Here is a 17,080-nt window from a genome sequence, read left to right on the forward strand (position 1 = left end):
AATGGACACACTCTTGGTGGAGCGACATTTAAATGAGGATGCCCCTTGTTTTGACTAAAACTGCTTTTGTGCTGTTTTGATGATGGCAGCGTGACTGAGTGGCTCTTGACTAGTGCTGGTGACTTGGAGTTTGTCTGAAAGTGCTGCTCACAACTGCACTCAGGGTAATGGAGGCAATGGCGAGTTAGATTTTGAAACATTTTCTTTTCCTTTGACACATGTCGGTTGTGAAATTCTTAGATATGACACATTCGCATGTGCGGCGAGAAGTATTGCTAGGCAACGCTTACCGGCTCACTCGCTTTTCAACTAATGGAACAACTATAAATATACATTCAATCTTGAGAGCACAGTCCCCTGATTGAACCTTTTTATTCATTAAATACAGAAATACACATTCACACTTCTTCAAAGTAGCCACCACGTCATTGGGGACAATCAGTGAATAATTTTTGGATCGATATGCCAGTCTGTTTCACATTTACAGGAGACATATCATGCTAAATAATCAATCAATCATTTATTTATTAAGGTTTAAGACATGTTAAAATTCTAATTCCTCACCACAAACAACCCCAAAGTGATGTTATCCTCCATTCACTCATCTTGGAGTATTTCTGCTTATTCCTCTTCTCCAAGCAGGGTCTTGGTGAACCAGGTGGCTTACTTCCGGGTTAAAAAGATAGCCACCAAAATAACTCAAGAAAATATTTTTCTTCCAAGACGAACTTGTGCACCGACTGGGTTTCTATTCAGTACATCTCTGAGCGTTAACCTCGAAAGCGCGTTGTTTAAAAAGTTTTGTTTTTTTAGAAAGGCATGTGGTTGGGAAGCCGAGGGGGCCCGTTTGTCATCTGTCACCTTGAGTGCTCCACACACATCAAGTCTGTTGACATTTTAATAAAAGCGAAGCAATACGCAGATGACAATATCAGACGGATTGAGTAAGTGAATTGGATGAAGGAGACGAGAATAAAGTAGCCACTTATTCTACTACTGTGTCCGGCGACGCTCTATGTGAATGAGGTGCTTCAACGGACTTCCCCCTTTCTGAATAATAAAACAAAATCCTAGCTATCCCTAACACTGTAATAAAGCAGTCATAAAGATCAAACAGCCCGACTTCGCATTTAAATTGGTCACGGGAATTCATCGAATCAGTAGTGCTAAGGTTTCCGCACTAGTTGTTTTGCTTCAAATGGTCCTTAGATCATCCATTTAAAATAGTACTTCAAAAAGTATTTATGACCAAAAAAAATTGGTGTCAGTGACCAGACTGCGTTAGACAAAGTCGTGTATAGGATCGAAGCGAGTAAAATTGAGATTTAGGTGTACTCAGAAGCCAATGGAAACTGAATTTCTCATTTGTGGATTTGGCATTAAAAGTTGTGAACCTTACCCGAGTTGATTTCAAAGCTCCAGTTTCTTGTTCACACCATTTTGTTTACTTGTGAAGAAATGCACTAACAGCAGTGGTTTGTCAGTTCAGTGTAGAAAAAAACAGGTGGCTGTTTTCTGTTTTCTGCACTGCAGTTTAAAAGCTAGAGAAAATCTAATTGGAAGTAACTACTTAAATGAAGTCAATTATGCTTACTCTGTACCCTATGCTTACTCTGTATATATATGTTTATTCCAACTACGCAGGAGACTTTTTTTTTCTGGCTACATAAGTAACCATGTATGCATTGCTATGATTAACCAAGTAGTCTCTGGTTTTCAAGACAACTTGGGGAGAGATAACACAGAGGTTTTTATCAGATATTAATTGGTATTGTCACTGTCTTATGATGGTGTATGTCACAGTCTTGTTTTCTTTTTTTCAAGAGGAAAAAATAAAACACAGCCACAAAAGATTTTTACTAGACAGCTTTAGCTTCCAAAATGTAGTTCCAATCTTTTCAGAGCCATCATTTTTGGTTGCCGGTGAAAGCCAAATATCTTTAAATGATTTACTGGTCTTGTTTGTTCGGTATGTCTGAGCTTGACTTAAATTTATGATCTTGTGATTGTCTCCTTTGGGTCTATGTAGCAAAACTATGGTGGTGAGACATGACAGCGTCCCGTGTGGTGTGGCGCGACCCATATAATATAACATCATTTGCCATTACTACACCTATGACTATATATGAAAAATGTATGTTAAAATTATAGAATAATATAATAATATTAGTGATAATAAATTAATATTCAGATCATTCTGCAGACTATCCCTTTAAAAAAAGTAGATTTCATTGGTTGTTAACATTAGCTGAACACGTCATCTCTGAAGTCGACTGACAGGATTATGCCAATTTGGCAACCTGAGGGGAAAATCACACAAGTTTTGAAAACAAAAAACAACTTGTGAGCCAAAAGGCTCTTCAACAGGCGCATTTCTGTCTGGAGTAATGAACCATGGCTTTATCTGGGTGGGATATATGGAGCATATGTGCAGCTACTCAAGTTGTATTTTGGCAAAGGCTACAGGCTATCATTCTTCTGCTGTTTTATTTCCACTGTGGAAAAATCAATTAATCCCACAACCTCTGAATCTTGAACCAGTCTCCCTCTCTTTTCTGTCAACCCACTCCTACCGGAAAAGAGTGTAATGACCCACTTTCTCCTTGTCCCCCGGCAATTCTGTTGCTTAACGCGTTTGACCACCTTGCCATGGTCGACTATAGTGTGCAGCTGCTGTTAATTTACAGGAGCACCGTTCGCCTTTCTTTCCTCGCTCCGAAGCATATATGACTAATCACAGCAGTCATTTCAAACAACTCGAGCTCTTGGTGGCAATAAATCACCTTGATACGTGCTACTGTACCGATAATAGATTCACGCTTGTGGCAGAGAATGGAACAGGTAGTTTTTGAGAACTGTTGGGCTAGTTAACTCGAGACTGGGACATATTGTTGCTCAGTGTACTCTTATGAGGCAACCAAAATCAAAGCGAAAACAACAAAGGGTTATATTGTCTTTGTGCAACCGCCGGGGGGAATATGATGCTTCTTCCTTTCTCTTAAAAACACATTTTCTTTCTTCTTTTCAAACCTTTTTACAGTTGGAGCTTTTTACAAAATCCACAGTGTTCTCCGTAAAGGCATCATGTAAATATGCTTTCGGGGATACAAACATTTTTAAAAGAAACAAATTGTGCATCTCAATTTAAAACATTTCCCCAGTGTCGTATTAACGTACTTTTGTCAAAATAGAATCAGAGTATCGCTAAGATGAGCCTGTTTTGAGGCAGTGGTCCTGTTTTACACCAATGCTCACCCCACCCGCTGTACCGTGGGGCCAAGAGAGAGTATGGCTTTTGTTACCATGACAACCTAATGGAACTGGGGAGTTGCGACAAGGTGATCGTCCACTGTTTGCAGAAGCCCACGGTCTGAAGAGAAATGCAAGTGTCCATAAAGACATAAATGCATCAAATGTGTTTTCACTCATGGAGACAGCACTTCATCAACAAGCCATCATATCAATCACAATGATTTGGCACGTATTTTGAAACTAAGCGGCTTTTCATTTGACGAGTGATGCATGTATGCTGCATTTAACGGCTTTATGGATCATACCTCAACAGCACTTTTGAGTGAGCCCCAAACCATTTGGGCTTTCGTTGCCTTGCCACGAGGCATTTTAACAAGGCCCACAAAGTGTGTTACCCTCGTACAAGTAGTCCCAACATTGAAATTTGCTATCCTCAGTGTATGTTAATCCTTAGGCATTCATCAAAACCAAACCCTTGATAGGTGAGCTATTGTTGCGTTTTATCCCCAATACATTTTAAAGCCAAATTATACAACTTCCAATATCATACCTCAAGTCTACAATAGTTAAATGCTGTTCACAAATGTAATTTACCTTGGAACCTTACTGTGGAAACCAAGGTTTATAATGGACCTCTGATCCGTCGTTGTATTCCATATCAATTTCTCCCAAAAGAAATAGTGACCATAATTAGTATATAAAAATTGAATCACATCAAGCAATCAACAACCCAGCCCTGGCAATGGCTGTCATCTGCCAAATTCTCCTCCCCTTTCTTTTCAGTTTCTTGATTGTTTGATCTTAGGCCTACAGTGTACCTCCGGAGATCTCACATTGCGGTCTTGATGGGGAAAGGGAGCAATATTGTATAGTTTGATAAACATCTAGTGTTCCCACTTTTGTGTCTGGTCTTGTATTTGCCAAAATAATCTCCCCCGGTTTCCAAGGCAAAGCGGAGGACGTGTGGTAGACCTCAACAAAGATAATTGCAAGCTGATGCTGTGTCACAAGAAAAGTGACCTCCATTATGAATACGTCTCCTGGTCATGCTCCAGGTTTTCGTCAGCTTCATCTCCAAATAAATCAAACAAGAGGCCACTCACCTATCCTGAATCCAAGTGGCATTTTAAAAATGGCTTGTGAGTGCTTCAAGCCTGTGATTTGGATCAATTAAATGCAAGGCCATAATCTATCCTCATGAAAAGCATTAATTGCAATCAGCATTTTGTTAGCCTGATGGTAATTGAACTTCCTCTGGTTCAGAAGGCCAAACAAAGCTTCACAGGTGAAAATGGTAGAAATTTCTCCAAATGTGCTCACGTGCCTGTGTTTCATTTGGCTATCACTATACTGGATAGTGTCAGTATTGATGCTTTATGTTCTCATTTTGGCGGTTCCATACATTAAGAACAGGTACAAAACTCTAGGCCACATCATTTCACGTGGCCCACGAAAGCAAATAATTCTTGCTAAGTGGTATTGGTCGCTTTGTTTAATTTTCTTTGGTAAGAAAATCTGCATCAACAACATGAAATTTTAATTTTATGAATTATTGCCCACTGATAACACTCTTAACACAAAACTAAATAAGAGTGTTAACTAAATGAGAATGCTTTTTTCCGATTTCCATCAAATCAATGTGTTATTAAAATTAAAACCAACAACAAAGCTATGCAGGCGAGGCATAACTACGATATGGCTCAGAATGAAGATGAGTTTGTCACCACTGCATGAGAGATGAAATGCACTAATGTAGAATAAATTTTTTGTTCCTTCCCTATGACATTTCACACGGGACTTAAGCTCAGTGAGCAAAATGATTAACAATTGTGTTCACTCATCAATCTTTGAGTATGGCTCTTATTGTTGTTGTTTCTAATTGTTTAAAAATGTAAATTGCGCACATGACAAAGCATGATACGTGAAGTAATTCTAATCCTCAGCACATATAAATTAATGTTAAACACAGAGGCAATTTGTTTATGTATTTGTTTTATATATTTGTTGATTTCTGTTGATTGATTGATAGATAAATGGATTGATTGATTGATTGATTGATGGTTTATTGATTGAACATATAAACACATTACACAACAGCTATTTATATAGGTATATATATTTTTTACTATTATATTATTATTATTATTGTTGTTCTTGTTATTAATCTTATTATTATTATTTAACACTTGCATGACAATCTTACGTAAAAATTTAATAATGGCCTGATGATGGCTGAAATTTGACCCCGGAGTGATTTTACTTAATTTCCATTACATCCTGTGGGATATATATCGACAGAGATTTCACAGAGTCCCCCGTATTAAAATTTAAGGTACATTTAAGATGACAGATGTAATCGCAAGGCTCTTTGACAAACAACAAAAACACAGCAGCGGACGAGATGATCAAAGTCAGAACTGCCACGACGGGAGCATGGCTGCCTTCATTTATGATAATGGCAGATGGCCCAGAACAACAAGTCCAGTCCCTGCTGCTTCATCAGCTCTTATCACTTATGCCTGAGACAAGGTAGATAACTCGTAACATCGTTGCAAGGACATCCATTGGCCGATAATTGTTCAAACATGGTGTATGTGCCTGGAAGACACAATAAAAAGGGGAGTGATGGTTGGATGCAGAGACACTGGAACAATGGGTACTGATGAAAAGCTCGTTGTTTTCATTGCCCCTGAGTGGGCCACAAGTCAGCTCAACTGCCTTTTTTTCTCCTTCAATGATGCCTGGAATCTGGTTTGGGGGAACCTATTAAATTGTGCTTCGAATGATCTGGGCCTGGGATTTTACAGATTAATAAATGTTTCAGGCTATTACATCAAAATCATTGTAAATTATTGTTCTATGGTAGTTGTGCAACACACCACTGGAAACTCAGTCTATCAACACCACTCCTGAAATAAAACATTCAAATTCCAAATCCTGTACATTTGTCACTTTGGATTTACATTTAGTGCGCGTCATTGACTGCAATCCTCAAGCCTTTTTTTTTAACAGCTATTTAAGTTAAAGTGTGGGAACCTAAGAACACTTACTGGCAATTTGCTAAATGCCTGATACACACTAGAGAAAAATTAAATTGCAACTTTTAGAGACACAGGCTACTCAAGACATTACTTCAAATTTAATCTTTTAATCCAGAGGACGCACACACTTGATGATTCAGCCCAAACAGAGGACAATACTCGGCAATACTGAACAAGTTATTTCATGGACCAGAGAAGGCACGCAAACGTGTGATTAAATGTTGCTTCGTTGTCCATGGTAACACATGCCGCAATCCTGCTTTTATAACGCACTCATTGGCTTCTTCACGTGTTCTGCACAAAGGTGTTTCTTTTACGCTACTGAGATTTTGATTTGAATTCTGATTCAGTCTGTGGCATTAAGTTAAATTTAGCAAAGGCTTCACAGTAGAGCAGCTCGAACTTGCCTTGAATTGGGACCTCAGGAAAGGTTAGCTAGTAGGGGTGTAAATTGCGGGTTTTGTCACGATACAATATCATATCGATACAAAGAACCGGGATACGATATTTGCCGATATCTTAAAGCCTGCTGTGATTCATTCACGATACATCGCGATATAGTGCTCTACGATCGATATTTTTTTTTAAAATAAAAAATATAGAACAATATCCTGATTTATAACAATTCATACGCAAAACCAACAAGGTACTGCAAACTCTTTATTTAGGAAATTACAAGAGTATTGTAGTATACAAAGTGCTTATTTTAACACTGAACTTTGATGTCGTGTTTTTTCTTTAAATATAAATATAGAGATTTGTGGTCCCTGAATATTTGATCACCGCATGGCAGGATTTACAAACTGCACGTGTCTTGTCCGTTGAGCCATCTTTTCTTTGGAATCCAAAGTGCTTCCAAACGAATGACTTGAAGCCTAAAGGGGAGCAAATTTGCTCGTCTTTTTGGACACTAGCCATAGCACCAGCCCAGGAGCCGCGTACTAGTTGTCGACTCCCCTTTCACGTGCCTGCTCTGCTCACAACACAACAACGCCGCGCACTGCTCCCGGAAAGAGGAAGCAAGCAACAATGAACTGGATTTCAAAATAAAGTCGCGTCTAATGTCCGAAGTCAAACACGGCGATATAAATCGATGTTTACGTTTAGCATCGATGCCAATAAATCGTAGAGCATTATATCGATTAATCGATGTGTATCGATGAATCGTTACACCCCTATTAGCTAGAGATTGTTTTTTTTCCAATGCCAGCACAGAATACTAAGCATTATAGTCATATAAAGTCCAAAACTTGTCATCATAAAATAGGTTATTGTGTCAATAGTGTTCTTGGCTAAATGTAATGTGTAATATAATTTAGTCTCACTGACATGATACCAAATGTTTGAATAATTTGCAGATTTACGAGAACAAGTATCTCTTGTACTTCTTTTGAGTGAAACCAAGTCTATTTTCTTATTATAATTTACATTTTGCAATATAATACTTCATTGTCCAGAAATAAGGCGCAGCAATACTTCACGATCGTTACTGACCCAAGGTACATATTCTTCAGAAAAAATCTCCCGGCACATGACTGAAAACTATATTGATACTCAAATACTCAACTTTGGGGTCAGTTCAGTCACAAATGTATTTTACTCTTCAGGAGGTCTTGCCTGCCCCGACTACTTGCTCGTCCTTTGACCACGCTTCTGATCGCCGCCTGCCTCGACAACCTGCCTGCCTCCGACTACGACTACGCGCTGTGCTCTGCTGCTCAGCCACGCCAGCCAGACCGCAAGTCCAGCGCTCCACTTCCCCTTCCCCCCTTTTTCAATAAAGCACTTGGTCACCCTGTCTCTGTTCCGTGACAGTTACACAGGTTAATTCTACCTTTTGTCATCCAGTGAAAGAGCATTTCATTGTTCTGCCTGTCACATGTCACACAAATGTTACAGCATAGATAGATGAACATACATAATTTTCTAGCTCTGCAATGTCAAACGATACGGCGATGATCTGTTTGACCAATGACCGACAAGCAGTTGTTTACATCACCACTGTACGTGGCATGGACCTGGCTTGCTTTGGACCCACTCTGTGGTGCCTACTTTTGCCAATGCAAAATCATCAGAGCACAGCAATGTACCTTCCAGTGCAAAGAAGTGGCATAAAGTGCTTCACAAGACGTACTGAGCCACTGTAAGTTTCAACAGATAAATTACAGCCGCTAGATTCAATTTACTGAAGTACAATTTACTCCAGGAGATAAGAGCACCACTAAGGGGAAAGGTTGGTGAATACGCCCTGGAGAAAGGTCAGGCAGCGTTGTAAAGACATGGTCCGAATACTCCCCTTAATTACCACCAAGTCCAGACCAACAGTTGCAGTTACCTAACAAATATCTGACCATTAATCACCAAACCTGTGATTAAGATGATGATCATTTAGGCCTAGAAGTCTTCAAAAGTTTCAAATCCTAATCCTGCTCGACAGCGGGTGCTTGATATTAATGTCTGCTTTATTACAGTGTTGTTGTTAATTAAACCCTGCAACATTACACCTAGGCTATTGTTTGTTCCTGTCAGGCAGCTAATGAGCCCCAAATTATCTCAGCAAGAGACAAAAGCCCAGAGGATGCTCCATGCTCAGAGGAGTCAGAGACCTCTTGTGCAACTGAAGAGGAGTGTGGTGCGCTTCGTCATTTTTCACAACAGAAAAATAAGCCAATGTGATTGTCTAACATTCAACAGAATGAACAAAACAAGAGTAGTTTTTGTTTTAATTCTAACTGCAGTTGCTCATCTTTGGCCATTTGAGGGCAGTGCCAACATTAGCATTGGAATAACAACGTTGGAGATTATGTGCAGCAATGAAAATATACTTAGTTACACACAAACATTAGGATTCATATCTATCGCTCTTTGCAGAGGTAAAGTCCAGTATTCATACCTTTTTAAGGACACATTGGGAATCATCAAGTTTATGCTGTGCTCAATGTGTCCAATCTAACATAAATCTGCAGGGACGATGCTTAAATTTCAAATTTTCCTCATTTTCACGCTCTTCCCTTATTGTAAAAGTGTAAGTTAATTTTTCCTCCGCCTCATTAAGCATTGTAAACATCCAATCATCCAGACCAAAGCATGCTTAGAATAGATCATTGTTGCAATAACACGTACTGTATATCTGGTTTACTTATTCCTATTTCTTTGGTTTCAAAATAATGACTTAAAGAAAAGTGTGATCAACTTTTGTTTCAGTGTGGTAGTAATACTTCTCCATGTCATTAAAATTCTAGTCTTTGGAGCTGCAACAATTTTTCTCACATTAACAGGCTAATGAGCTGTGGTTATTTTTCATGAGGTTTCAGATTGAGTACCAGACAGAGACCTGCGGTGATGATTTAGATGCCGCTTCTCTTCTTGCATATTGAGTGAGGTGACTAATTGGCCTATTTTCAGGATAGAGATTTAATCATCCATTAGGACTTAAAAATGTCTGCATTGCCACCCCACCACACATTTCTCAGAGAAGGAGAAGCTCAATGGCGCATTTCCAGTGTGCCGATTTTTTTGTGTGCAGCCTGTTTGGTAATGTGCTGGTGTCCGCAGAGACAAGCGCCACTGACTTACCGGGCGAGTGAAAGTGAATGTGAAAGCTCAATCACATTGTAAATTGTACAACAGAGCAGTGGAGTCCTGGTTGGCTGTGGAAGTGGTAAGATGAGGAGGAGAGAGAGAAAACAGAGCTTTTGTGTTTATCAACCACACTACCGCCTCCAACACGCTGTACATACGACATACTACGATCTGAGCAAAATGAAGGGCTGCTAATTAAGATGCATCAATTTTAAGGCGTAAACTATGCTTTCAAAGAAGGCAGGGTAAAAAAAAAAAAACACATCCCAGCTGTGCGGCACAATAAATACCTGATGGTGGGCTTTGCAGTTCTGTCACGCTCTGCTGTTGCAGCCACCAACAATCAAGCATTCCCACCTCAGGCACTCCACTGGCAACAATTTAAAACAAACTCCCTTTGTTTTTCCCTGCTTGCACTCCCCCCTCTCCCCAAGTCATCCTGACTTCCCGGTGTAAAAGGCTAATGCATCATCTAGGAAGGAAGCGTGGTGTTCGGGGTGAAATATGAGTGGACATTTGCCTGCTAATGAACAATTTAGCTTTATGTGTTTAATCAGACTCAGAAGCAAACAGACGAGTGTTTTTTGTTAAAACGCCTTATCCTACCAAATGCTCCCTTGCCTTCCATCCTTCAATTTTATGGATGCAGTTCCTTTGCAAGGGTCCAGAAGACACCCTGGAACTTAATTTCTCCAGATCCTGGACAGATAGCGATTGAGTTCAAGGATCAAATTAAGCGGTTTTGCATTGTAGTTTGTGAGGCAAATCGCGCCTCACATAAACACACTGAAAAGCAAAACTGTGTGTGGCTACTTCAATACTGCAAGATTCACTTGCTGCATTCCTAGTGTAATTTTGTAATTTTGGGCCCAAGGAGCAAATTGTATTTATGATTTGGACTTTAAACTGAACTTTGAACATAATCTGACGTTTTATATTTGTTTCCAGTTACATAATGTTTTTTTTTATTGCATAATTTCCTCTTTTCAATTACTGCAAAATTTGCTCTATCATTATATTGTTAGCAAAATATCATAGTGGCTAAACAGCGACTCCTACAGTTTTCACTTAATCTAATACACATTTTGGGTTTGGGTGAAGAAACTGCTATCCCCAGAGAGAACATATAATTTCCACATGACCCGTCATGAATGTGAATGAATTCTGTAACACTTGCTAAACAAACACGGAAAAAATACGAATTGCCCTAATCACGTCAAATAACGTCCCTCAGCACCGGTTACATGTTGACATTTGGACACTAAGGGGTCAGAGAGGGACACAACTTATAAAAGATAAATAAATAAAAGAAACAGGTCGGGAGGTGTTGATGGGTCCAAACCTTGAAAGACAGGTAGATATACCAGTATGTGTGACAGGTGGAGAAGAAATACTCATTGCACCAGGCGATCCCGGCAGTTACGCCTTTACGAAACCATCTGGGACAAACTAGCAATTACCTTGGAACAGGATGAGTAATGCAATTTTCATTTGACATATTTAATGGTGCAGTTGCCTCACATTTGTGTAATCCTGAATTTTTTTTTTTTTTGGTCATACAACCTGGCAGCGCCAATGAGGTCTGGAATTACTCCTAGCCCGGCTGTCCGTTTGCAGATAATCCCCTTCAAAGTGATTCATGAAATAAAAATAACAGGATCACATCTCATATGAAAATCTTGATTTATAATATATGGCGTCACACATTACGTGCTTAACAAATTGATTATTTATAACATTTTTTTCCCTTATTTACACCACCTGAAATGAAAAGGGGAAGAAACTATCCAGCACCGTTAAGTGCTTTAATGTGGACTATTTTAATACAACTGAGTTTACACATTTGGAATGATTTTAAAACTGAATGCACCTTTTAGCAACCAATTTCGAGGCAGCTCACTGCTAATGAACAATTTTTTTTGTAGTCAGAAATAAAGGATAGCAGTGAGTCTATCCATTCCTTTTTTATTGTCGTCATTATGGTTGGAGATATGCTGGACACTTTTCACAGCACACATTGAGTGAGTGGCAGGGGCATGTTTTGGAATGTATGTTTACCAGTTGTGCTGACTTTTTTAACCCAATGCATGTTATCAGATAAGATCCATTTCTGTGAAACAGCTTCTTGATGCTAGTGTAATACCATTACAGAATTTACCTTGGGCAGCTGTGGCATTAACCTTGCATTGGTTCATTTTCTAAAGCATTTTCCTCACTCAATTCTCATTTTTCTCAGTCTTAATTTTCAAAGGGTGATGCTGTAAACCAGTAATAACAGAGAATGGATTTACAAGCAGGCGAAATCCCCTAGCGAGACTTGCGGCCCAGAACAATAATGAGCACATAGCAAACAGAAAATTTGCCATAAGCCAAAAGAGAATGCAAACACAACGCACACTGACGCAATGGAGACTGCATAAGCCCGACACGCGTACACACCAACGCACACTGGCACAGGGAAGATGGCGGAATCTTCCCAAAGCTTGTGTAACAACATATGTTTACAGGTAATTAAAGGAAGGTCCCAGGTGGTTCTCCTGTCATATTGAGATAGAACACACCAAGCAAATTACCAGGCTGGGTTTCGACATACGCACAATGCTGTGCGAACATAATGCGATGTCTTGGTGAGCTGCTGTTGTGATCTGGACTGATCAGTAAGATAATTTACCACGTGTATGTGGGAATTACCCTGGGGGAAATTTAAAATTTTTCGGGGATAATGGTCGGGTAACCGAAAAAAGTGAAAAATTCTGGAAATCAAGAACTCATTGTGTTAATTGGCATTAGGGATAATGCTAATTAAGACTTATAGCTATAAAGTAAACCATGATAATTATTTAGGGTTGCGAGAACTGGTTGGTGAATTGAATGGGGTGCGAACAAGGAAAAAGGTTAAGAACGACTGGTCTAAAGGGACGCTAGAAATGGTCTTTGAAAACCATTGCGTACTTAACTCTGAGGATGTAAACACTGAACTCTGAGTTTATATATCCCCCAAAGTCACTATAGTCACTTCATGTTAGCCATTAACTGTCAAATGATGGCTTTTGCTCCACGCCCGTACCCCCCTACCCTGGCTACCAAACAAGGTGCACCTACAATCTTGCACTAGAACCATCTGGCAAAATGTCTCAGACCATCCATCCATCCATCTGTCTGTCTGGTTGTGAATCCATTGCTTCACCTTTGGAATGGCCTTCACAGAGGTTTGCGTGGGGTTGTGTTTTTGCTGAATGCGAGAAGCACCTGTCCATCAGGTGGAACAGACTGGTGTTTCTCCTCAAATTGGCTCCATGTCGCCCCATTGATAAGGAGGACAGAGAGGTAGTCTTTCCCCAAAGACCCCATTAAGGCAAAACCTGGGGTTCTCTGCCATCAACACATTTTGGTGCCTTGTGAGGACGATCACAGCTTATTAAAGTGGAAATAATGACTGCTCTACCTGCAGCATGAAACATTTAACAAGGACAAAGGAAATTTCTCAAAGGTGATATGTTGAAAGGAGAGAACGTGGACAAGACTGTCGACACTGGAAGTGAAAAATGAACCTGATTTAATTTGAGCTTTGAGGTGACTTCTGCATCTTTATGTGAATTTAAAGAGGAATGATACTGTCTACAGTGAAGGGCATTATATGTGAACCTTCTCAGAAATGGCTTTTAAAATACGTTCAACATGTATGAGCATGCCTCGAACCGTCATATAGTTTCAATTATTTTCCCTCCAAGTGTGCTTACAATGTATCACACATTTTGGATGTCACCTTATTGATTTGTTTTCCTTTTAGTTTGGGCAAATACGCTTTTTCTGGCACCTTGGGAATATTGTGGGGAAAGCAGCTGAGTGAAAATGGTCTCCATCAAGTATGATTGGATTGAATTTTGGAAGATAAATTGCCAGGACAAGAGTTTATCCCGATTACATTGCCATGGGGTTCGCGTCTTGCTGCAGGCATTCTGGTGAGTTTCTTCCATTAGACGAAGACGTTGAGAGTGTGATCAAAAATGAGATAAATGCAACGGACTGAAATTTCACCAGCAAAAGCTCCACAAGATTTCATGACTACAACGTGACACTGCACAGTACTTATGTAGTCATGCTTTGATGCAACCTGCGTGATTTTTCTGTAATGGAAGCGGGATTTCATCTCACTTTCATCTTGACACCATTTACCAAATGTAGTGACAATGGTATTCTTTTCAAACATGTACTGCAAACATGGATTCAGTTTGTTGTTCGATACATACTCAGACATACTCTTCGTTGGACTCAGAGGACATTAAAGTGACAGAGAGCTGAAATTAAACAAATATCCAAATAGTGTTTTAAAATACCTGACACTTTACAGGTGGTTCGTGTGCTGCTGATGTCCTCCTTACAAATTTTCATTAAAACTGCATTTCTCTTCATTGCTTGATTCTGTTTTGCATCTAACGATACAGAAGTTGATGACATAAAGTAAAATGCATCTTACTTTTCCCAGAGTGGGGCTCCACAGATATGCCAAGCTGAAGATGCAGAGACCCAAAAGGAGGAAGACAAACGCCAGAACCAGGCCCACGCGTTGGTAGATCCGGTACTTGGCCTTCTTCCCTTTAGCTGCCTCAACCTGTAATTGGTGAGATTGAGTCAAAGTCAAAGTCTGCTTTATTGTCAATTTCTTCACATGCCAAGACACAAAGAAATCGAAATTACGTTCCCACTATCCCACGGTGACAAGACATAGTACACAATATACATACAAGTAAACAACACAAAAAAATAAAAACAAGAAGGCACAAACAAATGAATAAATAAGAGTGATGAATAAATAATAAATAAACAAATAACATAATAAATAAGAGGAGCAAAAATGGAGCAAGTGTGCATACAGCAGACAGTCAGAATATAGCACAAAAGTACTGGACGCTACGCAGAAGGGGGGAGAGAGTTCAGGATCCTAACAGCCTGGAGTATGAAGCTGTTGGTGAGTCTGGTGGTGCGGGACCGCAGGCTCCTGTACCTCTTCCCAGAGGGCAGAAGATCAAACAAAGAGTGAGCGGGGTGACTCACATCACTCACAATCGTGGTCGCCTTGCGGGTGAGATGGGAGGTGTAAATGTCCTTCAGGGAGGGGAGTGAAGCACCAATAATCTTACCAGCCGTGTTCACTATGCGCTGCAGGGCCTTCATGTTGTATTCAGTGCAGCTACCACCCCAAACAGCGATACAACTGGAGAGGACGGTCTCAATGGTGCCACGGTAGAATGTAGTCATGACGGCCGGAGGAGCACTTGCTCGCCTGAGTTTCCGCAGGAAGTACAGGCGGCGCTGAGCTTTCTTCGCCAGTGATGCGGTGTTGGTGGACCAGGAGAGATCGTCACTGATGTGCACCCCCAGGAACCTGGTGCTGCTCACTCTCTCCACCACAGCACCGTCGATGGTCAGTGGCAGGTGTTGTGTGACCCTTCCGGAAGTCAACAGCAATCTCCTTGGTCTTGTTGACGTTCATCAGGAGGTTGTTGTCCCTGCACCGCGTGGTCAGAAGGTCAACCTCCAACCTGTATTGTCTCGTCGCCCTTGGTGATGAGACCCACCAGAGTCGTGTCGTCAGCAAATTTCACTATGTGGTTGTTGCTGTAGGTTGCAGCGCAGTCATGTGTCAGCAGGGTGAAGAGCAGCGGACTGAGCATGCAGCCTTGGGGGGCCCCCGTGCTCAGCGTGATGCTGGCGGAGATTTTGTCGCCAACACGTACCACCTGAGGCCTCTGACAGAGGAAGTCCAGTAGCCAGTTGATTGACATCAGTATTGGTTTCTTTCTCTTTTTTGGGGGGAGGTAAAGTAGGCAAAACAGCGTGTGAAAAAAAAGGGTATACCGTTTTTTTCCGTGTATAGTGCGCCCCCATGTATAGTACGCACCCCTAAAAATGGCATGCTGATGCTGGAAAAAAGCTTGTACCCATGTATAATACGCACCCAATTTTTATGATTTTCTTTTAAAAAAAAAATTATTATTATTTATTTATTTTTTTTTTTAAGTCCCAATGATCGTCACACACGCAGGGAGGCAATGGGTCCCATTTTTATAGTCTTTGGTATGGTCTTAACTAGGCTGGATGTCATTTTTTTGTTGGCGTTGATTTCTCCGACTGCCCGTAAACGCACCACCGCGCTCCGTGCGCATGGAGCGTGTTTGAAGTGAACAGCAGAGAAGAAAGGAACAAGGCAAAGTGTTGTGAAATAAAATATTACCTGTAATACGGATTTAGGTAGAGAACTGAACTCTCGCTCTTTATATAGCTGACGTGTCTTGCTCATCCGTTCTGCGCATCTGTAATGGCGGCCTCCGTATGATATCCGGTTTGCGTGTGTGCGAGAGCGAGAGAGAGCGAGAGGGAGAGCGTGGGAGAGAACGCTCAACCGTAGCGCGCCGCCGACCGCCCAACTGCACCGGGCTGGTCGATTATTGTGACAGAGCCGTCGCTGAAATTTAGAAGATATTTTTAAAGTCCTGATGTACTTTCTAAAATTTAAGTGGACCTCAGTGCGCACTGCGCAGGGAGCTTAATTTGGTGCGGTCGCGCAACCGCAGCGCGCCGGGCGCTCACTGTCGCATTGCTTAAAGAGCGCCTTTGTGTTTTAGGATGAACAGCAGAGACCAAAGGAACAAGGCAAAGTGTTGTGAAATAAAATATTACCTGTAATACGCATTTTGTTATTTGCTGATTGAAACTGCTAATTAAACTGTGAATTGAAACTAATAGGAAGAAAACAACTCTCGCTCTTTATATAGCTGACGTGTCTTGCGCATCCGTTCTGTGCATTTTATTTCACAACACTTTGCCTTTCTTCTCTGCTGTTCACTTCAAACACGCTCCATGCGACCGCAATGCTCTCGTATCAGACAAGGCTTGCTCGATCACCTGCTCGTTTGCTGTCTCGTGCGCGCACGAAGCGCGGTGGTGCGTTTACGGGCAGTCGGAGAAACAAAAGAAATTACATCCAGCCTAGTTAAGACCATACCAAAGACTATAAAAACGGGACCCATTGCCTCCCTGCGTGTGTGACGATCATTGGGATTTAAAAAAAAAAAAAAAAACAATTTAAAAAAAAAATTTTTTTTTTTTTTTTTTGTACCCATGTATAATGCGCACCCCAGATTTTAGGACAATAAATTAGTAAAATTTTGCGCACTATACACGGAAAAAAACGGTAATAAAAA

At 40.6% G+C, this 17,080-nt stretch overlaps 1 protein-coding gene across 1 annotated transcript in view; it reads right to left on the minus strand.

Annotated features, from left to right (window-relative positions):
• The window catches only part of tnmd (tenomodulin), a 49,956-nt gene that overhangs the window by 28,565 nt on the left and 4,311 nt on the right, over positions 1-17,080 (minus strand). Inside the window, exon 2 of the mRNA XM_061281862.1 lies at positions 14,353-14,487. Within this exon, the coding sequence (XP_061137846.1) occupies positions 14,353-14,487 (135 nt within the window). The remainder of the gene's footprint in view (positions 1-14,352; positions 14,488-17,080) is intronic.

This window comes from Syngnathus typhle, linkage group LG1, assembly GCF_033458585.1.
Source record: "Syngnathus typhle isolate RoL2023-S1 ecotype Sweden linkage group LG1, RoL_Styp_1.0, whole genome shotgun sequence".
In the NCBI taxonomy this organism is placed as follows: domain Eukaryota; kingdom Metazoa; phylum Chordata; class Actinopteri; order Syngnathiformes; family Syngnathidae; genus Syngnathus; species Syngnathus typhle.